General features: G+C 43.0%; 1 protein-coding gene and 3 pseudogenes across 1 annotated transcript; 1 reads left to right on the top strand and 3 right to left on the bottom strand.

The window, feature by feature from the left end:
- The first annotated feature begins 4,064 nt into the window (after nt 1-4,064).
- LOC127675211 (ferritin heavy polypeptide-like 17) lies at nt 4,065-4,595 on the top strand. Its single transcript, XM_052171222.1, has one exon. It carries the CDS (start codon nt 4,065-4,067, stop codon nt 4,593-4,595), a length of 531 nt encoding a protein of 176 aa, XP_052027182.1.
- Nucleotides 4,596-8,976: 4,381 nt separating this feature from the next.
- On the bottom strand, nt 8,977-9,598 carry LOC127675208 (ubiquitin-conjugating enzyme E2 E3-like; annotated as a pseudogene).
- Nucleotides 9,599-10,056: 458 nt separating this feature from the next.
- On the bottom strand, nt 10,057-10,545 carry LOC127675526 (vesicle transport protein GOT1B-like; annotated as a pseudogene).
- Nucleotides 10,546-23,454: 12,909 nt separating this feature from the next.
- On the bottom strand, nt 23,455-24,414 carry LOC127675205 (uncharacterized protein C12orf29 homolog; annotated as a pseudogene).
- Nucleotides 24,415-24,801: the final 387 nt, after the last annotated feature.

Below are 24,801 nucleotides of genomic sequence, written 5' to 3'. Positions count from 1 at the left end.
AATGGATAGGAGATCACAGCATAGGCCTGTATAACTGAAGCAGTGCTCTGTGGCATCCCTGCAGCACAAACTGACACGTGACTAAAACGCCTCACGATGGCACATTTGCAGAAATCTATGCACTGTTACAGCAGTGGTGACTCACCTAACTCCATTTAACAGGAAGCACAGGAGACTATGTGTTCAATCTAAAGTTGCTTGCTTCAGTACATCTCAAGTGGATCAGGATAGTGAAGAATACGGTTAAGGGGCTGACTGAAGATCTCCTCTCCTGTTTCCCCAGATCCTAACTGCAGTCTCATTCCCAGCTCTTCTGAAGAATAATTATGGCAGCCTTAACTGCCCACCCTGCCCCTTGATTCCCTTTTCTGTGGTGTCCACAGATCTTCCCATTCCAACCTCCTTTGGCCTTGCTTGGTCCCAGCCTCCAAAACCCACAGCCACCCCCTGATAACCCAAGGAGGACTCCTGCCTGAGAAAGCAATTGACTGAAGTCTGAAGCCCAATTCATACTTCTCCTTCTGTAACTCCACATCCAAACCTTCTCCCAGGTTTATCTTCAGCTGTGTAGCAGGAAACCTGCAGCAGTCTCTTTCTTCTCTGACCTCATCTTCAATGGATTCACAATCTTTTCTCCCAAACGTGCTTTGCCCAACTCATTTCATTATCCATTTAACAGCCAACCTCAGCAGGCTTTCACTGGGAACAAAGCAGCTGAGCTGGCCAGGGAAATAGATTCAGAGAATTTATCCTCTCAGGGAACACACAGCCATACACACTTTCCTAAGTTCAGGGAGGAAGAAGCAGTGTGGAGAACTTTTTGGACCACTTCAAGAAATTTGGCAGTAAATCAAGTTTTGTTGATTGTTCACTATCTGATGGTGTTTATGTGTTGAAATCTAGCATGTCTGTGATAGTGGTCTATCAACCAGCTTTTGTTTTATTGCCTGTGAATATTACAGGACCTTGGTATTTTAAAAAAGCTTGCAGGTACTGAAAGAAGTGAGTCAGGCTTTAAGCAGAAGCAAGAGGGTAGTGGGCTTGATTATAGCTGGTATAGCAGCTTTAATTACATTGATAGCTAGCACCACTGCCTCTGCAATTGCTTTGACACAAGAAGTTAAGTCAGCTACTTAAGACTTGAGAAACAGGTTTTTTTTGCCTTCAGAAGTATGTTTGTTGAGTTTGAGATGATACATCAGTGTTATCTGGGCTACAAAGGGTAGAAGGAAATCCTCTCATTACAAACTGAGAATGGTAAAATATTTTCACATCAGCATGTACCACATACTCCGAAGTAAATCTGGGCGCAATATAAATGACATAATTCCTAGTCATCTACAGCTACTTTTATAACTTCATACAGATGAATTAGGCTAAAATGCACTATAATATTTGGTAGACTTCAGGACCGGTATCCTTAGTACATCACAAAATACATTTTGATATCCCAAAGAAGCAAGTCTTGCAAGTAGGCATTTTAAACATAACTAATCTACAGCTACAAAGTTCTACTCTTGGTATCTTTTATCTTTTGGAGTACTCTCCCAGTCTCCAGAGGATAAAGGCAAGAGTAGGATCAGGATAACATATACATAGAAGTCCATATTGTAAAGGCTATAAAGATCTGCAGCACAGTGGGAAGAGGCCTTCTGCTCCTTCGCACTGCATACAAATTATGTGAATTATGTTGCAAATCTCTGTCCACTGTCTGGCTATCCTACCATGTTCTGCTCTGTTGTTCAAATACTGAGTGGCTGTGCTTCCAAACAGAGCATCCACGGGGTTGCAAACTGTCAAAAGGGAGCAAATAGGGAACACATCCTTTGAAATATTCAAAACAGGGCTCCAGCTGTCTTTCAGAGAATTCAGGCAGATGACTCCATGACTGTTGATGGTGTGGTGATAGATTCTGGTATGGAAGGTAACCTTTGGTGGCTTAAATGGATAATCTGAAGAAAATGTGATGTCCAGAAAAAAAGACACCGCCAACCTGCCCAGAGGAGAAGGGATCAGGATATTGGGGAATCGATTGTGGGAGGGTGTGACTAGAAGAAGAGCAATGGTTGGGATATAAAGCAAATAAAAAATTAAATAAAAAGGCCTGATTTTAGAGCTGAGGCAGTAGAGAGAATGTTGAAGTCACTGAATTGCCATGAATTTTACCCATAGAAAGGCACAAGCGTTTCCCTTTTCTTAGTTACCATGCACATTAATGAAAAAACTACTTTCACTCTTATTATTGAAAAGCTTTGAAAATCCTATATAGATGTGAAGTTGCCTGGTTTCTTGATGGCACTGAACAGACCTATCAATCTCACCCTTGACCCTGTAATAAAAGAGACAGATGACTCCTGCTTGAGGTCAGTGATGAGAGCTGACTTTCAAACAAAACGTTATGATATTAAATTGACCTAAGGAGACCAACGGCAGAGTTGCTGAGAGACTTGACATTGTAGAGCTATTCAGAGAAACTGTTTTATAAAGCATCCAAAGAATTTCATCCAAAACATTGGAGTTTATTAATAGAAGGTATTAAAAATTACGGTGTAGCTCAGTAAGTGCCCAGTATGCCCCGACTCTTCTGAAATCAACACTTCTGGCCCGCCCCCTCCAATAGCCCTGCCCCTGAAGTGACATCATCATTGTGCACCCTCATATCAGCGGCTGCTCCGCCTTCTCACATAATCCCTGGGTCTGAAATGACATCATTATTAGGTGCCAACACTCATTTCCATTGATGCCCTGCCCCTCGCATAAGCCCTGAGGCTGAAATAATTTAATGATTAGTGGCAAACCCTCATTTGTGTCGATGCTCTGTGGTCTCTTATAAGCCCAGAAGATGAAAAATGTCATGATTAGAACCAACACTCATTTCCGCTGATGCCCCGCTCCTCCCATAAGCCCTGAGGCTGAAACAATGTCATGATTGGGCACCAACACCCATTTCTGTTGATGCCTCTCCCCTCCCATAACCTGTGGGGTAGAAACCTCAAGAGTGGTCGCCAACACTCATCTCCGCTGATGCCCCGCCCCTCCAATAAGCCCTGGGGCTGAAACAACCTCATGATTGGTCGCCAACATTCATTTTCGCTTATGCCTCTCCCCTCCAATAAGCCCTGGGGCTGAAACAATGTCATGATTGGTCGCCAACACTCATCTCCGCTGATGCCCCGCCCCTCCAATAAGCCCTGGGGCTGAAACAATGTCATGATTGGTCACCAACACTCATCTCCGCTGATGCCCCGCTCCTCCAATAAGCCCTGGGGCTGAAACAACCTCATGATTGGTCGCCAACATTCATTTTCGCTGATGCCCCTCCCCTCCAATAAGCCCTGGGGCTGAAACAATGTCATGATTGGTCGCCAACATTCATTTTCACTGATGCCCCGCCCTTCCAATAAGCCCTGGGCTGAAACAATGTCATGATTGGTCGCCAACATTCATTTTCGCTGATGCCCCGCCCCTCCAATAAGCCCTGGGGCTGAAACAATGTCATGATTGGTCGCCAACACTCATTTCCGCTGATGCCTCTCCCCTCCAATAAGCCCTGGGGCTGAAATAATTTAACGATTAGGGGCAAACCCTCATTTTTGCCGATGCCCTGCTCCTCCCATAAGCCCAGAAGATGAAAAAAAGTCATGATTGGTCGCCAACATTCATTTCTGCTGATGCCTCGCCCCTCCCATGACCCGTGGGGTAGAAACGTCCTGATTGGTCCCTAACACTCATTTCCGCTGATGCCCCGCTCCTCCCCATGATTGGTCACCAACACTCATTTCCGCTGATGTCCCACCCCCCAATAATCCCCGGGGCTAAAACAATGTCCTGATTGGTTGTCAACACTCATTTCCATTGATGCCCCGCCTCTTCCTGTAAACCCTGCCCTTAAATACCGAGGTCGTTGGGTGGGAACAGCCATATTGGCTGCTGCCTCCGGCTCCAGCTGAATCCCTCTGGTCTCTTCAGAGGTGCTTTGGGACTGTGGGACTGTGTTCTTTGGACCCGACCTGCCCCTCTGAGCAGGTGGGAACTGCTGAGGCTGTTGTGTAAGTGCCACCGCCATGGCCGAAGCTCCTTCTCAAGTGCGACAGAACTATGACTGGCACTGCGAGGATGCCATCAGCACCCATGTCCAGCTGGACCTCTATGCCTCCTACATGTACATGTCGATGGCCGTCTACTTCGACCGTGATGACGTGGCCCAGGAGAACTTCAAGCGGTTCTTCTTGAGCAAGTCACACAGCTGCCAGAGCAGGGCCGAGATGTTCATGAACCTGCAGAACAAGCGTGGAGGCTGCGTCAACCTTCGTGACCTTGCAAGACCAGAGCGCGAGAGCTGGTATGGGGGCTTCCAGGCCTTGGAATGCGCCTTCCACATGGAGATGATGATCAACCAGAGCCTGCTGAACATGCACAAAGTGGCCAAGGAAAAAGGCGACGCCCACCTCTGCCAATTCCTCGAGCAAAACTGCCTGGATCAGCAGGTCCAAGTTCTGAAGGAGATGAGCGGCTACCTGACCACCCTGCGCCAGATGGGGGATGGAGAGCATAACATGGTCGAGTACCTCTTTGAAAAGCTCAGCCTGTCATAAAGTTTCAAGTGGACTGAACCGGGATGCCCCTCTGCCATGGGGTCTGTCTCTGGTCATTACACCTGATGTTCATGTCGGTTTTGAAGCAAAGTTCACTTGTGTTCTGTTTCTGTTTAAAATAAAATTTGTGTGTTTGCAGCAAAATTGAAGTTGATGTTTAAATTCTTAACTTTGGGGACTGGGGGTGTAGCCACTTGTCACAGTGTTTATAGTACTCAGGAAACCGTAGCAGGCATCTCAACCTTGGCAATAAGCAGGGATATGGTGGTGCAGACCTGAAATCACAGCACCATGGAGTTAGAGGCAGGGATATCAAGCATTCATTGCCATCCTCTGCTTGATAGCAAGGTGGAGGCCCTCCTGAGGTACAGGAGACGGTCCCATAAAATTACACCACTACCAAAAATCCCTCTCTCTGTGGGAAAAATGAATGTGGATCTCACGGGAGTTGTAAAATTGGTGGTCTGGAGAATATCTCCACAGTTTTCCCATTATTTTTTAACTTTGAATATCCAGAAGACTGTTGGCGAGAGGGGGATGGGAGGAGAGTGTGTATGAAGGGGAAACTGAGAGGGGACAGCAATCGGAATGTAAAGTAAATAAATAAATGCGGGCTTGTGTACTGGAGACTTTCCAGAGAGATCTCTGGCCATCTGGGTGTGAGTGTTCAGGCAAAGGGGAGAGAGTAAGAGCAGGAAGGGGGAGTCGTCTCCACAATCTCCACCACCCCTGCTGCTGCAGCTGGCCTCACCTCAGTCTCTGCCATGCTGTCTCAGCTGCTCCACATCATGCAGCACTGAGTCAGGCTGGGCTGGGCTGAGCCAGGAGGCAGGGCAGCTTCAGGTGGTGTTTTGGGAGAGCTGATTTCTTCCCAATGGGCAGCATTACAGCTCTTGTTGACAGAAGCTCTTGGAGGACGGAGTAGTTCTCACACACAGTTATTCTTTCTGGATAGGACTCCTATATACAGTTTGGGGATGGGTCAGGGGCTGAGAGCTTGGGGTACCTTATCTGCATGTGGGAGGGCTTGGTGCTCCTCCTATGTGCCTGCTGAGCACAGACCTCTCTATGGGGCATGGGGGGGCAGGTGTTGGGAGCTGTAGCTACATGACAGGAGCCAGGGTCCCAAGGAGTGTAGCCAAACACCTATCTTTCCTTGCAGGCGATAGTCACCTGCTGGGTCACCAGAGTTTTAAACCTGAGCTCTACCAGTGGCCAGGCTGCCTATCACAGCCCACCACCCCACAAATGAATTAATTCTTAAAAAAGATAGGGGTGGACATCTAAACAATTAAGCGACTTAGTTCTGTGGGATGAACAACGAATGGGTTTCCAGGAGAAGCAGAAGACCAACACATGAAAGAAACAAGAGTGTCAGGACACAGTGAATTTAAAGTAAGGGGAAGAATGTGGAAGTCCCAAATAGAGACAAAGGAGAATGAAAATGACAAATTTTATTAGAACTTACAAAGAGCTTCCATCGAGAGGATGGAAAGACCCCACCCCCACCCCCAGAGCTGGAGTTCCCTCAGGGGTCTCACAGTCGGGGGCTTAAAGACTTCCAGAGCATTCCACCTTTCAGGTTCCCTACCAGTGCCTGAGGCATACTATTTATGCCAGTCTTTAGCAGGTTGTAACAGTTGATGTGTCCTGGAGGAGCATGTCACAACCCTAGTGGAGGCTCCTAAAATAGCCGTCCCTGCTTTCCTAATGGTTGAGCTTAAGATTCTCTGACCCTCCTCCAGGACTCAGTCTCAGAAATCAACACAGACTGTCAGTAGGTTTTATAGTGACTATTGCTGTGCCTGCCTACTGCTATGGTGCTGTTTTTAGGGTGTCAAACAGAAAGAGACCTTCAGGGGTGGGCCATTAGGGCATACACAGAAAGCTGCTGCAGACCTCAGTTGGCCACGAAGGTCTAAGGCCCAGGGCAGCTACTTGATGATTATATACTAACATACAAATGGTAAAATCATGAGAATAACTGTAACCTCTACTAAAAGCATGACAAACAAAACAGTTGGGGAAATGAGCCCTCATTGCTGGAGAATGGGTAAGGAAATCATCAAAGCAACAACAATAAAAAAAAAAACCCAAAACGTCTATAACATCTGCCATAACTGTCAGCAAGGCTGATGAGTCCCGTGCTGCTTTTCTCTATTTTAAGGTGCACACCCTGGAGAAGACCACTGGTATATTAAGCTATTTTCTATTTCTATGATAAAATGCTATATCAAAGGTAACTTGTGGAAGAAAGGGTTTGTTTGGTTCATGCATCCAGAGTTTTAGAGTCCATTAAGATGTAGTAAGGCATGACAGTGCAATTGGAACCTGAGGGCTCACATCTTAAACCATTAATACAAAGCAGAGCACAAGCTTGAAATGGTGGGTCTCCTAACTCTCAAAGACTTCCGCCAGTATCATATGTCCTCCAACGAGATCAAACCCCCAAGCCTCCTCAGAACAGTGCCACCACATGGGACCAAGTATTCAAATACCTGATACTATGGTGTGTCATCCCATGGAAAACACCACATTCCACTGCGTGGTACCAATTGTCTTCTGAATATATATATTATAATATATATATATATTTCAAAATGAATGTAGTCTAACTTTAAGAGCCTCCATATTTTTCCCACCATCACTACATTGCTCAAGATGTTCCTAGCCTCACAGACTTAAAGTACGAGGATGGAGAATACCCAGAAAGCTCCAACCCACTTAGAAAAGAAAGGTTGTGGTTTCAGGTAAAGGGAGGGGGGACTTATCGGGATGCAAAGTGAATAAGTAAAAAAAAAAAATTAAATTAGAAAACCCGTCAAGTCTCTTTAGAGACACTAGGCAATCTCCTAATTGTTACTCCTTATAAAATAAAAAGTTAAATGACATATTTCTCATATATAATAAAATATACCCTACAATTTCAAAAGGGATGACTATAGACATAATGAGGAAAAAGTTGCACCAATCAGTACTGAAACCCAGCAGGGCCAATGCCATCCCCTGTACCTCCATGGTTGATACCAAAGGGCTTACACAGCTGCACCCTCCCAGCTTTGCTGCCTTTAGCATACTATCTATCTCTTGGGCTGGGCCCATCCTCCGAAGTCAGCCATGCTGAATAGATGTTGCACAGTACTGGCATCTCCAACATCTTGGGGTCTCCATGTCAACTGAGGCTTAATTTTCAGAGCTGCATGGTTGGCTTTCTTAGGGTCTCTTGTCCCGCAGGTCCTTCATACTCGCACTTGTCTTCCACACACTGCCTAACCCCAGTGGTTCTCTGAAACTGTGAGGGAACAGTCCATGCATGACCCCTTTACTCTTACAGCTGCATGTGACTTCGTGTGACTGTATGTGACTTTACATGACCTTAAAGCCATCGTGGCAACAGTGCCTAGTTTAGCTGTCAGCCTGGCGTAACCTTGGCTCCCTTTTGCCAGTTTAACAGCTTTCTGTGTTGTAGCGTTGTGGCATCCCAAATGTCCTTAGGCACTTTTCTTTCACAATACAGAAGCATAGCTGGGTGGGATCATTTCACAAGGGTACCATATTCTTAGTTGAGTGCACCTCAGGTGTTTCTGTAAGGACATCAACTTCCCCAACAATGACATCTCCAAGCACAAGCTTTGACAGTGGTCCTAACCTTGTCAGTCTCAGTGGCTTGTACATTCTGTATTTCAATCTGGTCTTTTTTCTGATGTTCATTACAAACATGCACAAGAATGATTACTAATAACCACGTGACAGACTGCAATGCACTTCTCTGTTCGGCTGATTCCATCCCCTGGTAGCAGCTTTCCTCAACAGGTATACAGCAACTCTGGCATCTCTAATTCTCAGAGTCTCCAAGGCAATCCAAGCTTAACCTTAAAGCTTAGTTCACTGGCCTCTCTGGGCCTCCATGCAGGGACACTCCCATGACACACGCCTGGCCTGGACACTTCTCCTTAGCTGCAGAGGGAAATTCCACAATCCTCCCTTTTCAATCCTTGCTCTGAAGTCACAATCAAATTGCCTATACTGTCAAGGTTTTCTGCATGCTGGTGTGGCCACAAGGCCCCCTCATTCAAATGCAAATCTACCAACTTTCTGGTTTTTACTGCAATAGCTTGGCTATCTGAGAACCCATTTTGTAAACCAGGTTGACCTGAACTCAGAGATTCACCTGCCTCTGCCTCCCAAGTGCTGTTATTAAAGGCAGACATCACCACACGTTGCCCTACACTTTAATTTCTCTTTACAGGTGGGAAGCTTACTTGCATAAGGAGTTACTCTCCAAGGTCACCGCTCCCTTTATTCCTTTAGCATGAGGCTTTTGTGTACAAAAGTGGGAAGAGGCCTTCTGCTCCTTCGCACTGCATACAAATTATGTGAATTATGTTGCATATCTCTTGGTCCACTGTCTGGCTATCCTGCCATGTTCTGCTCTGTTGTTCAAATACTGAGTGGCTGTGCTTCCAACCAGAGTATCCACAGGGTTGCAACCTGTCAAAAGAGAGCAAATAGGGAACACATCCTTTGAAATATTCAAAACAGGGCTCCAGCTGTCTTTCAGAGAATTCAGGCATTGACTCCATGACTGTTGATGGTGTGGTGATAGATTCTGGCATAGAAGGTAACCTTTGGTGGCTTAAGTGGATAATCTGAAGAAAATGTGATGTCCAGGGAAAAAAGACACCACCTTCATATGCAGAAGCTGGTGAAGTAAGTATAGTTGACCTTCATTCATAAATATTATCTCCTTTAGGCCCAGCACCGTAGTCAGGAGGAGGATCCAGGGAGATCTCAGCTAGCTCCTGAATTCTTTTAGCATTAGTGGGTAACTTAGAAGGCATTTTGCTACAGAGTTTGGTGTTTTTCTTCTGCTGGGTGGCAGAAGGTTTTCTTTCTTCCTGTTCCCCAGGCTCTGGAGCAGCAGGGTCTCCCCGGTCTGCATCTGAACTGCCACAGCTGGTGCTGGGGCTCTCATGGTCTGACCTTTGCCTGTCACTGGACATCTTGGTGAAGTTATGTCTGGGAAAAATGTCTTGACTGCTGGTGCACGCAGCCCTCTCATGCTCCACTATGCTGTGCGGGAGGGAGAGTGCCGAGGAACCTTCCTTGAGAAAATGGAGGCAGCCTGGGTGGGTATCTGAGCAGGGACTCTGGGCAAGAAGGCAGAAAAAAAGCAGCCTTGGAGGCTCAGACCCAGGACTGTGGAACATCCAAAGTCACAGATGGTTGTGTAGTGCTGCACTGCTGCAGCAGGAAGGTAGCACCAACCTGCGCTCGTGGAGCCACTGTGGAGTGGGCGCTCCGGGACCCGGGAGACTCCAGGGCGCTCCAAGAAACACAGGCTTCAATGTAAGATATTCTCCATAAATTCCTAAAAGTCCCTGATTCTAGAGGAGGGTCCGATGATAATGTCTATTTCAATTGCTTAAGTAGGACTTCCCCTATTTTAGGAACATTTTTTTTAAGATCCAAAAGCACCATAAAACGGCTTTATAAATAATACATTTTTAAAGTTCTTCAGCTCCCTTGTTATTATCCCATTGTTGCTTTCTCAAACTTTGTCTACGAATGATCTGATTCCAGGGAGATTTAGGAAGGATCTGAAGACAGGCACTCTTCTGAAAAAGCCAACCACCACTGGAAAAATGGCCCTGAACAAGAGAAAGAATCCCTCCCTAAATTTCAGAGATCATGCCTATGAAAGGCCAACGAATAAGAAGCACAAACACACCGCCCAGGAAAATCTAGTGACTTTCATGTTGTGCTTCCAGAAGAAGAATCTGAATGTTCTTTCTAGACCAATCACAAAAGTCAAACCGGCCACAAACAGAACATTTCCAACATCCAATTTCCAACTGCTTTGTCAAAAAAGAGAATCATTCCAACGAACAGAAAGAGAAAACAACGCTCCAAATCCTGTTAAGCCCATGCGTATTTTCTGCATATCCATGAGTCAGTCTGTGAGGGAGGTTATGGTGGCAGCGCAGGCTAGGATCCTGGTACCTCGCTGCCCACGCAGCCTGGTCCCGAGAAGAGCCTCGGCGATGCTGCCCAGGCCCAAGACGCCAAGTGTCTTTAGGAACATCTTATAAAAGACTTTATTTTTAATATCATGTGTATGAGTGTGTAACTGAGTATGTGTCAGATGTGCCATGGGCATGCAGTGCCCAAAGAGGCCAGGATAAACTCACACAGAGGGAAGCAAAGCAAGTAATAAACTGAATGCAAATAAGGCCTGCTCTTTCTATAGAGTGCATATACCTGGCCTTACTTAAAGGTCCTTTCACTTACACAGCCCTGTAATGATTATTTTTGCTTAAATTTAGATAGCTCACACAAGAGAGATCTGCCTGCCTCTGCCTAGTTGCCAAGTTTTGGAACTAGTGGTATGTCTACCACATGCATCATCTTTTGTTTTTTTAAAGGTGTGTGTGTGTGTGTGTGTGTGTGTAAATTTAATATTTAAACTATCTTGTGCCAAGGGACTTCCTTTTCTGGTCCATTCTATTTTCTCTTTTGTATGCTTCATATGCCTTTATTGGCATCTCCATCTTCCGGGTTAGGAAAAGTTCCTTTTTTTCTTCTTTCTTTTCAAAAGCATGTTCTTTCATTGAAAAAGGAAGTAAAACCATTTTATGATACAATTGAACTTTTATATGGAAAATATTTCTGATATAATAGAAGAGATATATAGAAAAACACGTAAAAATGGACAATTTTCATGGAAAATTGAAGAGTAAAGTGATAGACATAAAAACATTGCTAAGTTAATTGAAAAAGGAAGTAGAAATATTTTATGATAGAATGGAAGATAACATGGAAAATATTTCTCATAAAATTTGTGAAATATGTAGAAAAACATGTTAAAATTAAGGATTGTCATGGAAAATTATACAGATAAAATGAGAGGCATAAAATAATTCTAAGTTGGTTGAAACTGGAACCATAAACTTGTTCAGGTAAAATTGAAGATTTGCATGGAAAATATTTTGACAAAATTCAAGAAATATATAGAAAAACATTAAAATTGACTATTTCTTGCTAAATTATACAGATAAAATGGTAGACAAATAATACATTTCTAAATTAATTGAAGGTGGATTTAAAAACATTTTGTGGTAAAAACAGAGTTACATTGAAAACATTTCTGATAAAATAGAAATACATAAAAACATGTTAAAATTGGGGATTGTCACGAAAAATAATGCAGATAAATGGTAGATATATAAAAATTACTACATTAATTGAAAGAGGAATTACAAACATTTTCTGATAAAATTGAAGATTTACATGAAAAATATTTCTGTTAGTGTATGTTGTTTTTATTGGGGAATTGAATCCATTGATGTTAATGAATAATGATTGTTGCTTCCTGTTATTTTTGATGTTATTTTTATGCCTGTATGGCTATCTTCTTTTGAGTTTGTTGGGAGAAGATTACTTTCTTGCTTTTTCTTGGGTGAAGTTTCCCTCCTTGTGTTGGCATTTTCCATCAATTATCCTTTGTTGTGCTGGATTTGTGGGAAGATATTGTGTAAATTTGTTTTATCATGGACTATCTTGGTTTCTCCATCTATGGTGACTGTGAGCTTTCCTGGGTATAGTAGCCTGGGCTGGCATTTGTGTTCTCTTAGGGTTTGTATGACATCTGCCCAGGATCTTCAAGCTTTCTTGGTCTCTGGTGAAAAGTCTGGTGTAATTCTGATAGGCCTGCCTTTATAAGTTACTTGCCCTTTCCCCCCTTACTGCTTTTAATATTCTTTCTTTGTTTAGTGCATTTGTTGTTTTGATTATTATGTGCTGGGAGGACTTTCTGGTCTGGTACAGTCTGTTTTGTGTTCTGTAGGTTTCTTTTATGTTCATGGGCATAACATCTCTCTCCTTAGGTTAGGGATGTTTTCTTCTATAATTTTGTTGAAGATATTTACTGGCCCTTTAAGTTGGAAATCTTCACTCTCTTCTATACCTATAATGCTTAGGTTTGGTCTTCTCATTGTGTCCGGGATTTCCTGGATGTTTGGGGTTACAAGCTTTATGCATTTTGCATTTTCTTTGGCTGTTGAGTCAATGTTTTCTATGGTATCTTCAGCACCTGACATTCTTTCTTCTATCTCTTATATTCTGTTGTTGATTCTTGAATCTACGACTCCTGAATTCTTTCCAAGGTTTTCTATCTCCAGAGATGTCTCACATTGAGATTTTTTTTCTTCGTTTCAACTTCCATTTTTAGATCCTAGATAGTTTTGTTTAGTTCCTTCACTTGTTTGTGTTTTCCTGTAATTCTTTAAAGGATTTTTGTGTTTCCTCTTTTAGGGTATCTGCCTGTTGACCCATGTTCTCCCTTATTTCTTTAAGGGATTTTTGTGTTTCCTCTTTAAGGGCTTTTACCTGTTGACACCTGTTCTCCTGTATTTCTTTAAGGGAGTTATTTAAGTCCTTCTTGAAACCCTCAAACAGCATCATGAGATATGATTTTTAATATAGCTCTTGCTTTTCTGGTGTGTTGGGGTATCCAGGACTTGTTGTGGTGGGAGAACTGGATTCTGATGTTGCCAGGTAGCCTTGGTTTCTGTTGGTAGGGTGCTTGTGCTTGCCTTTCACCATCTGGTTACCTCTGGTGCTGGTTGGTCTTGCTGTCTCTGGATGGAGCTTGTCCCTCCTGTGGGCCTGTAAGCCTGTGTCCATACACCTGGGAGACCAACTCTCTTCTGTCAGGGTCTGTGCACAGAAGGCTGTGGAGACACCTGGCTCCTTGGTATAAATGGAAGCCTGAAGGCCTCTGTCCAAGCTGCTCCACGGATCATATGGCCCTGTGCTCCTAGCTCTTCCCCTCCAGAGAAAAGGTGGAGATCTCACCTCTGAGCTCAGAAGTGAAAGCAATGCTGGGAGATCACTCTCTCCTGGTGTATTGTGCACTGAAGGCTATGGAACTACCTGGCAGGAATACTTCCATCCAAGCTGCTTCACTGATCATGTTATAAAATTTTCTTTTATGATTTTGTTTAAAATATTTCCTCTGCTTTTGAGATGGGTTTCTTCTCTTTCCTCTGTTCCTATTAATCTTTGATGTGGTCTTTTCATTGTATCTGAGATTTCCTGTATGTTTTCTGTTAGTTTTTAAATTTAACATTTTTGAGTTGCTGTATCCATTTCTTCTATCATGTCTTCAATACCTGAGAGTCTTTCTTCCAGCTCTTGTGTTCCATTGGTGAAACTTGCCACTGTAGTTTCTGTCCATATTCTCAGTTTTTCATTTCCAGAATTTATCCATTTTGGGTTTCTTCATTAATTCTCCTTCCATGTTCAGAACTTGAAAAGTTTTATTCATTTCTTTTCAATGTTTGTATTTGCCCAAATTTCTTTCAGGTGTTATTTCTGCATTACGACACTCTATCACCTTCTTACTGGCTGTTTCAGGGACCTTTTCTGGAACTTTGGCTATGTTGGAATATTCAGGACTGCTGTGGGAGGAGAGCTGGGCTCCAGTGGAGGCATATTGTCCAGGCTGTGAAGGATTGTGTGTTCATGCTGGAATCTAGTCATTTATAGTTCTGGGTGATGAATCTGGTTTTTCATTTCCTTGGTGAGTTTTCTGTTCCTTTGTTTCTGCTTGGACCAAGCCAGCTCAGTCAGTCTTCAGGGTCTCAAGGGCAGGAGTGAAGACTGAAAAGAAAAAGATGAATTGACAACATTATGACATGACTCCAACTTGTGCTAAGGCCTATGTGGCTTTAATTTTTTTCAAGCCAGCTTTCATACCATTTTAGGTCCTAGCAGAGAATAGGGTCAGTTCTTTGATCAAAGACAAAGTGATTAAACAAGGTAAAGAACAAAGAGATCACACCAGGTAGCAATCAAAAAAAAAAAAAAAAAAAAAAAAAAAAAAAAAAAAGCAAAGAAACAAAGTCCCAAAGTCACTGGGTCTGGGTCTTATCAGGATTACCAAGACAAAAGGGAAGTCACACATTCCTTGGCTGTCTACACCTTGATCATTGCATTACATAAATGTGAATATTCTTTTCTGAGCCTACTTCCTTGAGCCCAGTGACAAGGCCTTGCCAAATTTCTATAACCTGCACCAAAAGCTCTCCACATTTCTCCCTTTTATTTCATAAACATGACTGACTCTGTCTTAGGTTATTCTGACGAAAAATGCCTTCCATACCAGTCATGGAATTAGCATTTTCAAAAGCAATGCTATTCTGCCCTAGGTTGGTACGGCACTGTACAGAATTTGCCCATCATTGGCTATGAGCCTGTAAATGATTCTCTGGGAATCCCTTTTTAGTTTCAAGCTATGTATTTGGGCCGCCAAATGCAAGTTTACCACAATGGGCAGGAGTAGAAGTATTCCCAGGACATGCATGATCAAGCTGTATAAGCCATTCTTTAAGTTTGACCAAGATGGAAATACTGACCTTGAGCCATGAATAATTTTACCAGCAATTTCTGCAGCATAAAAATGCAGTGAAACAGCATTCTTTAAATTCAAAATCTCAGTATACAAAGTTAAAACATCCACAGAGGTGTAAGAATTACGCCAATTACCTTGCGAGTGTCTTTGAACTTTTGCCCAACTATAGTAACTCTCATTGTAAACATTAGAAGAGACACAAATACACTGGTGTTCAACATGACACTCAAGATGGTGTCCTCTCTAATTATTTGAATAATATCATAATGAGCATCAATTCGCTGTTCCAAATGTCTCTTTAAATCTTCTTGCTGATACTCAGAGCATTAGCAACAATTTTTACCTAATGATTAACAAAAGTAGCTGACTTACTTCTTGTGTCAAAGCAATTGCAAAAGCAATGGTGCTAGCTATCAATGTAATTAAAGCTGCTATACCAGCTATAATCAAGCCCACTACCCTCTTGCTTCTGCTTAAAGCCTGACTCACTTCTTTCAGTACCTGCAAGCTTTTTTCAAAATACCAAGGTCCTGTAATATTCACAGGCAATAAAACAAAAGCTGGTTGATAGACCACTATCACAGACATGCTAGATTTCAACACATAAACACCATCAGATAGTGAACAATCAACAAAACTTGATTTACTGCCAAATTTCTTGAAGTGGTCCAAAAAGTTCTCCACACTGTTTCTTCCTCCCTGAACTTAGGAAAGTGTATGGCTGTGTGTTCCCTGAGAGGATAAATTCTCTGAATCTATTTCCCTGGCCAGCTCAGCTGCTTTGTTCCCAGTGAAAGCCTGCTGAGGTTGGCTGTTGTATGGATAATGAAATGAGTTGGGCAAAGGAAGATTGGGAGAAAAGATTTTGAATCCATTGAAGATGAGGTCAGAGAGGAAAGAGACTGCAGCAGGTTTCCTGCTACACAGCTGAAGATAAACCTGGGAGAAGGTTTGGATGTGGAGTTACAGAAGGAGAAGTATGAATTGGGCTTCAGACTTCAGTCAATTGCTTTCTCAGGCAGGAGTCCTCCTTGGGTTATCAGGGGGTGGCTGTGGGTTTTGGAGGCTGGGACCAAGCAAGGCCAAAGGAGGTTGGAATGGGAAGATCTGTGGACACCACAGAAAAGGGAATCAAGGGGCAGGGTGGGCAGTTAAGGCTGCCATAATTATTCTTCAGAAGAGCTGGGGATGAGACTGCAGTTAGGATCTGGGGAAACAGGAGAGGAGAAGATCTTCAGTCAGCCCCCTAACCGTGTTCTTAACTATCCTGATCCACTTGAGATGTACTGAAGCAAGCAACTTTAGATCGAGCACGTAGTCTCCTGTGCTTCCTGTTAAATGGAGTTAGGTGAGTCACCACTGCTGTAACAGTGCGTAGATTTCTGCAAATATGCCATCGTGAGACGTTTTAGTCACGTGTCAGTTTGTGCTGCAGGGATGCCACAGAGCACTGCTTCAGTTATACAGGCCTATGCTGTGATCTCCTATCCATTCTTGTTCAGTTAGGGTTTGGGTAAGTGCTACTGGAGCATTCTCAGGTCCTCTGCTTTCTTGTCTGTTATCCTCATGTAAGGGACAGTGCTTCTTGGTAAGCTGCATCTATGAAAGTAAGTTCTGCTTTGTAAAAGTAGCATAATCTTCACTGTGTCCTTAACAATCACTGTACATTAGGGTCTTAGGTGCTCCTGTTCACAAATAAGCAACTTCAGAGTTGCCGAAGTAATCTCTCCAGCACTGTTGTAGACGGAGCTTAGATAACTCTACAGCAGTAGCACATTGCTGTTTGCAAATATGCCACCGTTGGCTGTTTTAGTCACAGGAACTTTTTGTTTCTTCCAAGGATGCCTCTTTGTCCTGCTTCAGTGACTGATGCTTTTGCTGTGCTCTCCACTTCCATTCTTGTCACTCAGTCAGCCATAGGTCAGGGATCTGCCCTTTTGTAAGTCAGTCACCACTTCTGTTACAGTACATCTCCATGACATCCACCATTATGCCATACATCTTCCTGCTGTCCAAGGACAATGCTTTTCAATGCGTTGTTGACAATCATTATCCATGCTGGAACCTATGCATTACAGTTCTCTGGAAACCAACTTCCGACTTGTCCAAGTAATCTCCTGTGCTTCTTTACAGATGACATTTAGAAACCACTGCAGAAGCAGTAAGTGGGTATAGGCCAATACGCTCTTGGGTTGCAATTCAATATCACGTTCATGTGCTTTCCTAAAGTGGCACTGAGGGCTGATTCAGGTGTGAATGGGAATACTGTGCTCCTCTCTGCCATTCCTGTCCACCCAGTGGCCTGTTTTAGTGCCACTATAATGTGCTTTTTAATACTTTCCTGTAAATCTATTCAGACCTGCCTTATAGTACTTGTGCTAGGATTCTGGCTAAGCTCCACCCCACAGTCACCTGGCAACAGCCAGGTATGTCCCTCCCCAAAGGGACCTTGCAATAGCCAGGTATGCCCCTCCCCACAGTTCCTTGGCAACAACCAGGTAGGTCTGGCCCACTAGAACAGGGGCTGCGTGCCTTCTCCTGTGTCCCCCCTCTCTTGCCTCTCTTACTCTCCTCTTTCCCCCTCTCTTGCCCTCTTGGGCTCTTCCCTTCCTGCTCCTCTCCCCCTCTCTCCACTTGGTCATGGCCGGCCTCTACTCTACTCTCCTTCTCTCTGCCTTTCTCTACCTCTACCACCCCCTTAACTCCCCTCCCCATGCCCAAAATGAACTCTATTTTATACTATAGCTTCCTGTAGCTGGTCCTGAGTGGGAAGGGAAGCCTCAGCATGGCCCCGCTGATGCTCCCCCTTCCCCACACCCCATGGAGCACATTCTCACGATGCTTTCTTATGATCACAACAACTGGTGCATCTTAACATTCACTGTTTCAGGAAGTTCATGGTGTTGGCAAAGTGTTTCCATTTTCACCATGTTCCTAATAAATCCCCTTCCACTGTGAACAAACTCTCTGCTATTCTCAAGCAAGCAACTTCAGAATTGCATGAGGCATCTGGTAAGCTTTGTTGTCATGGAGTTTAGATATTGATGCAGCCGTCATCGACATAATAGTGTGCAAATATGCCATTCTGAGGTGCTTTGTCCTGTGTGCATGCTTTGAAAGGATACCACTGTACTGTTTCAGTTATATACTTGTGTGATGTGCTGCCTTCTATTCCACTCTTGTTCAATCAGTGTCCTGGCACAATGCTTTGAAAAGCATATCATTTCCTCTGCTTTCCTGTAAGTCATGTTTCCCTCCTGTGAAACAGCCCTTCTCTGTTGTAACACCATTGCTATTACAAAGTTCTTGTTGTGAAAGTGTGACAACATTCTTTCTTTCTCACCTTCTTCAATTTGTGAGCATGGTGTGATGATTTCTATATGCTCAGCCCTGGGTGTGGCACTATTAGAGGGTGTGGCCTTGTTGGAGGTGGGTGTGGGCTCTAAGACCCTTGTCCTAGCTATCTGGAAGCTAGTCTTTCACTAGCAGCCTTCAGATAAAGATGCAGAACTCTCAACTCCTCCTGCACCATGCCTGCCTGGATGCTGCCATGTTCCTGCCTTGATGATAATGGACTGAACCTCTGAACCTGTAAGCCAGCCCCAATTAAATGCTGTCCTTATGAGAGGTGCCTTGGTCATGGTGTCTGTTCACAGCAGTAAGACCCTAATTAATTCACACGACTTGCATGATGTTATGTTTCATTTTCTGTTGTCTGTAAACGTTCCAGGTTATTTTTTGCTCACCTTTTGTTTTTGTTAAACACAGGTTCTTTTGTCATACTATATACTCAGAATACCGTTTCCCCTCTCTCAACACCTCACAGTTCCTCTCCACTTCCTCTGCCATCTCTTCCTTTCTGTCTCTCCTTAGAAAAGAACTGGCTCCTTAGAGATAACAACAAACATAACAAAATAAAATATAATGAGATAAAAAGAAAGGCATCATATGAAAGGTGGAGATGAGAAGCTAACAAAAGAATAAGAGAACCCCAGGAGCGGGCAAAGAATCAGAGACTCCCTTGAGCACACATTCAGGCGTCCCTTCAAAGATTTAAGCTGAAAAATTATAGTATGGATGCAAAGGCTCATCTGCAGACTGGTTTAGAGATTGGGCTTGCTGCTTCAGTCTCTGTGAGTTCCTATGAGAGTTGGCCATGTGGACTTAGAGGGCATCATGCCCTCCGTCTTGGTGTCCTCCATCCCCTCCATCTCTTACACTCTGTGGGCTTCCCTGAACTCTGGGGGCAGGGATTGGATGGAGACATCTCATTTAAGGCTCTGTGTTCCAAGGTGTCTGTCTGTCTGTCTGTCCGTCTGTCTGCCTGTCCATCCATCTGTCTGTCTGTCTGTCTGTCTCTCACTCTCTCTCTCTCTCTCTCTCTCTCTCTCTCTCTCTCTCTCTCTCTCTCTCTCTCTTTCTCTGAGCATGTGTGTGCAAGTGCATGTGTGTGTGTGTGTGTGTGTGTGTTCTGGTCATTGCATATTTTTCCCTTCTGATGCAGATGGAAACTTCTTTGGGTATGGCTGAATGAGACACTGATTTATAAATATGGCAGAGTATCACTAGGAGCCATCTTATAGTTACTTCCAGAGAATAGATGGCCTTGGGAAAAACTAAATACTACTGGTTTAAAAAAATGATCACTACGTTCTTAACAAACCCAATCTAGTTAGGAATGTGTGGAGTGCTTTTCTGAAGCACACAACTTCATAGTTTTGTGAGTAATCTCCTGTATTTGTTGAAGATGGAGTTGAGATATCACTGTGTACACTTGTGTAGCACTTTCAAAATCACATGTCTGTGATTTCCAAAGGTGCCACTGTGTACTGCATGAGACTTGGACACATAAGCTGTGCTCTCCTGTTCCATTCTTGTTCAGCCAGCATCCTGCAGCAATGCTACAGGAATATTCTCATTTTCTCTGCCTTTCTGTAAATCTGTGCTGACTTGGGTGACAGTACTTCTCTGCTGTAAAGTCCATCGGTATAACAAAGCTCTTGCTGCTGTAAAAGTGATTCCATTTTCCTTGTGCTCTTACAATCCTGGTCTAGCTAGCAACATAGGTGCTGCTGTGCCGAAGCAAGCAGCTTGGCAGTTGTAGCAGTACTCTTGCTTCCTTGTAAATGGAGTTTGCACATCACTGCAGGAGCAGTACCCAGGTATAGGCCAGCATGCTCATGTGTGGTATTTCAATATCACCTGTGGGTATTTCCCCAAAATTCCTCTGTGTACAGCTTCAGCTATGGAAGCACATGCTGTGCTCTCTTTTCTTCTTCTTGTTCAATCAGTGTCCTGGTGCAGGGATAAAATAATAATCTGATCTCCTCTGCATTTCTCCAGGTCAAGCCCTGTCTGCCCCTTTGTGGTAGAGCACTCCTCCTTTGTAATGTGCATTGGCAGAACAAAGTCCTTGCTATTATAAAATTTTCCACCATTTTTCTCTGTGCTCTTAACAATCTTATTGTACTTAGGAATGCATGCACTGCTCTTCTGAAGCAAGCAGACTCAGTGCTTCAGAGGCAATCCCACGTGCTTTCTTGTGACAGAATTTAAGAGTAGCTGCAGTAGTAGCACATCAGCTTTTGCAAGTGTCCTGCTTCAGTTTTAGAGGGGCAAGTATGCTGTGCTTTTCTTTCCTATCCTTGTGCAGTCAGAGGTGCATATGGGCCTGGATCATGATATCTGCTGTTGTCTCTGTTGAGTCAATGTTTGCTTCCTTGGTTTCTGCTTCTTCCTGGACTTTGGGAGAGTGTGACGCCTGTGTGCTGTCTGATAGGAAATTTTCCGTGAACAGATTTCCCTGGCCTGTTCAGCTGGAATGTTCCCAGGGAAAGCCTGCTGGTGCTAGAGGCAGAGATAATGAGCTGAGTTGGGGGAGAGAGGTTGGGAGCACAGGTCTTTGTGACCACTGGGGGATGGGGTCAGAGAGGTCAGAGACTGCAGCAGGTTTTCTGCTACCCATCTGGGGATGAGACTGGGGGACCGGATCTCAGGTGCAGTAGGAGAAGTATGGATCTGACAAAGGCTTACTTGGTGTACTCACAGTTTAGTATTTTTTTTTGTTAAGATTTATTTATCTATTTGTTTGCTTGTTTGTTTACTTAGTTACTTACTTACTTTTGTTCATGAGTTCACTGTCATCTTCAGACACACCAGAAGAGGGCATCAGATCACATTACAGATGGTTGTGAGCCACCATGTGGTTGCTGGGATTTGAACTCAGGGACTCTGGAAAAGCAGTCAGTGCTCTAACCCACTTAGCTATCCCCTAAGCCTCAGTTTAGTATTTTTATGGGATTCCTGCGTATATGAAGGAGTGGGTCTGATTCTTGTGCCTTCTCTTGAGGCTCTTGTGCTGGTTTGCCATGTCCAGTTCCAATGTAATGGGCTTTGTTTAAGTCACTATATTTTATCTTGTTAACATCAACAAAAAACCCCCACCAACACATATGTTCTGAAGTGGACCAGGTTTGTTCAGAATACGAGGGAAATGAAAGCACTTTTACAATAATGAGAATGTCCTTATACCTATGCAGCTGACAAAAATACTGTTGGCCTTAAGGGAAAGTACAGGACATGTGATTTATTTTATTTATTATTTTATTTTTATTATTTATTTTTGGTGTTAGAAGAAATGTTACTTTCTATTTTTAATAAAATTTTAATCCTTTTTATAGTCCAGACTTCATCCCCTTTAAGGTCTGTCTTCCTTCCTGTGACCCATCCCATACCTCCTTTCCCCATGTCCTGTGTCCAATTCAATGTTCCTACACACACACAGACCTCCCCACTCCCTGGGCCCCAAGTCACTCGAGAATTAGATGCATCTTCTTTCACTGAGGACAGACCCAGCAGTCCTCTGCTGTATATGTGTTGGGGGCCTCATATCAGCTGCTGTATGCTGCCTGGTTAGTGTCTGAGATATCTCAGGGGTCCAGGTCAGTTGAGATTGCTTTCTTTTTTTTTAAATTTGACTCATGACATCTTTTTATTAAACAACTCTCAACTACAAAAAAAGCAGACAAAGAAACAGAAAGGACTAAAGAATAAATTTATTTTTAAGAGGAAGGTAGATTTTGAGTTCGAGGCCAGCCTGGAGTACAGAGTGAGTTCCAGGACAGCCAGGGGCTACACAGAGAAACCCTGTCCCAAAAAATCAAAAAAAATTGTTTTAAATTGTAACCAATGCACATCTCTTAATAGTTTTTAAAAACTATTTTTGCAATTTTTGAGTCATGCTGGGGAAAGAATTTTCTAAGTACCTTTCAAAATTATTTTCAGGGATCTTCGCCTTAAATCATTTCTGTTCCCTCCCTTAAGACTCCAGAAACACAATGGTCTGGAACTGAGCACTGGCTGTTCCTCACTGCTCTGTGTGCAAGTGCATGCGCCTCCTTCCCCAGGTGCTAAACCTTTACACGTCCCGGAGTTCCCATGATCATAAATATTATATATAACAGATAAAAAATCAGAACATTAAAAATACTGAAAACTCTTCAATGTTGTGAAAAGCAAAGTCCCTTTCACTTGCCTGAGAATATCTGAGGCTGTTTAAAGATTCAATCTTAAAATTTAGTCAAAGATAGCAGCTTGTACATTATTCACATGGCACAACAGAAACTTGAACAGTAAAATATAAAGAAAAATATTTATAGTTAAGATTTTGAGTTTTTTATATTCACTGTTAAATCGAAATTTCAGACCAAAAACATGTATCCTGTATGTAACTTTTAGGACGAAATTAAAAAGCTGAAAAAGGAACTGGAAAATTTGATCCTTGATTTTTTGAAGAAATTGAAAATTATAAATTTTCTGATGTAAAATTATAAATAAGAAATGAAAAAGAATATCCTATTAGAATTGAAGTTAAAAAAAGTTTCAGAACAATTTGGATTTGAACTGTCTAGCCCTCTTGTTGTTTCTGAACAGCCAGAAGATGGAGAAAGTACTAATAGTTTCCCTATCTATTAATGACTTGTTTAACTGTAGATTTAAAACTATTTTATGAGTTAAGTCTCAGCTGGAAATCAAGCAGTTCCCGAAATACAGAATTTACATCTCAAAATATTGTATATTTTGCTTAAAAATAAAATCATATTTAGTTTTAACTTGTTTGAAAATTATATTTTTGAAGACTTCAGTAATACATGATTATACAGCTATGATAAATATTCCTATTTTCATAATGTCTTAAAATTTTGAAAAGCATAAGGGTAAGCTTATAACAGTTTTACTATTTAAAATTGATTATTTTATATTTATTTTTGTGTTAAGATATTCAAATTCTAACTATGATTTCTATAGATACGTAGAAACCTGTTTAGAAGTTGACATATATTTTGCCAAACAGCTAGCAACATTAAATTGAAGGTTCAACCTCTGTAAACACGACAAACTTGTCAATATTAGAAAATCACAGTAATCCCAACTATTATTTCCATTTTACACATCAAGTATTATGTCTTTGAGCCTATCAAATTTCTGTTTATCTACTTTCAAAAACTGATTAAACAAAGACTGGTTATCAAAAGCACAGCCATATTTGTTCAGGTTCATGTTAATAATAACTGGTTTGGTATTCATGTAAGTATCTGGAAGTGGCCAGAATAAAGCAAGATGGTGGCGGTGGAGCTTAATTAAAAAGCCGTCACAGCAATGCCACACAATCCCTTCAATCTGACCCTCTCTGCAGTCTTCAAACCAGGACAGCAGGTTCGTTGTGTTTCAGTGTAGGCAGATTTCCGACCTGGAATGTTCCATGTGGTGTAAGAAAATGTAATGGGTATTTCTTGCTTCCTAGTCCATATGGGTTTCCATTGATATTTGTTCCTATCAGCTCCAGAGTTTGCTCTAAGAGATCTGACAGAGGAACAACACTAATTTCCAAAACTCCAGGATCATCAGGATGGTGCCTTAGTACCAGGGCAATTCCAAACTCATAATTGACTACAGATGAGTGCCAGCAATATTGTTTGCTGTTCTTTTCTACTGGTACCCAACCAGGAATGTGCCCGTTTTCATTAGGTACTGGCTTCCTGTTCTGTTTTTCTATTTCCTTTGCTGGTATCCAGCACTCTGGGATAGGCTTGAAGTCTTCCTCTTTTGTGCTTTCTTTTGAATGTAGAAATTTTTTAAATCTTTGTCTGCTTGCTTGTTAGGTGTTCTACCTAGTTGAGCCCAACGGTATGGCTGACCTCTGTAGTTAGTGACATAGCAGCATGTTCCGTCCACTTTTTCTGTTGCAACGGCATTGTACACATCTGCATCAAATGCCTTTTCACTTAGTGTTTCAGTTGCCAAAACTTTAAATGGCTGATGACCCCACTTGGCTGAAGGCTCAGTTTTTACGTCCGTCACAAAAACACACAACATCTTCCACTGCACAGAGCCTAGGTGGTTCATGGTGCCCACGCGCAACCTGTCTCCACTGCGCTGGGACCCCGGGGTAAGAGGTCTGCAGCAACAAGCAGAAAGAATACAAACACCATCCAGAGGATCCAAACAGCCGAGACTGCTGTTCTTACCATGGGGTCTCCTTCCTCCTCAGCTTCTTCCAGCCTTTCCTCAATTCAACCACAGGAGCCCCAGGCTTCTGTCCATTGGTTGGGTATCTGCATCTGGCTCTTTTCAGCTGCTTGTTGGGACTCTTGGAGGGCAGCCATGCTAGGCTCCAGTCTGCAAGCACACCACAGCACCAGGAACAGTCTCAGGCCCCAGGGCCTCCCCTTGAGCTGGATCCCAATGTGGGCCTGTCACTGAACCTCCTTTCCCTCAGTCTCCTCTCCATCT

The sequence above is a fragment of the Apodemus sylvaticus genome, chromosome X, assembly GCF_947179515.1.
Source record: "Apodemus sylvaticus chromosome X, mApoSyl1.1, whole genome shotgun sequence".
NCBI classification, from domain to species: Eukaryota; Metazoa; Chordata; class Mammalia; order Rodentia; family Muridae; genus Apodemus; species Apodemus sylvaticus.
Note: the sequence above shows the minus strand (reverse complement) of the source record. Positions and strands in the feature narration are given on the sequence as shown.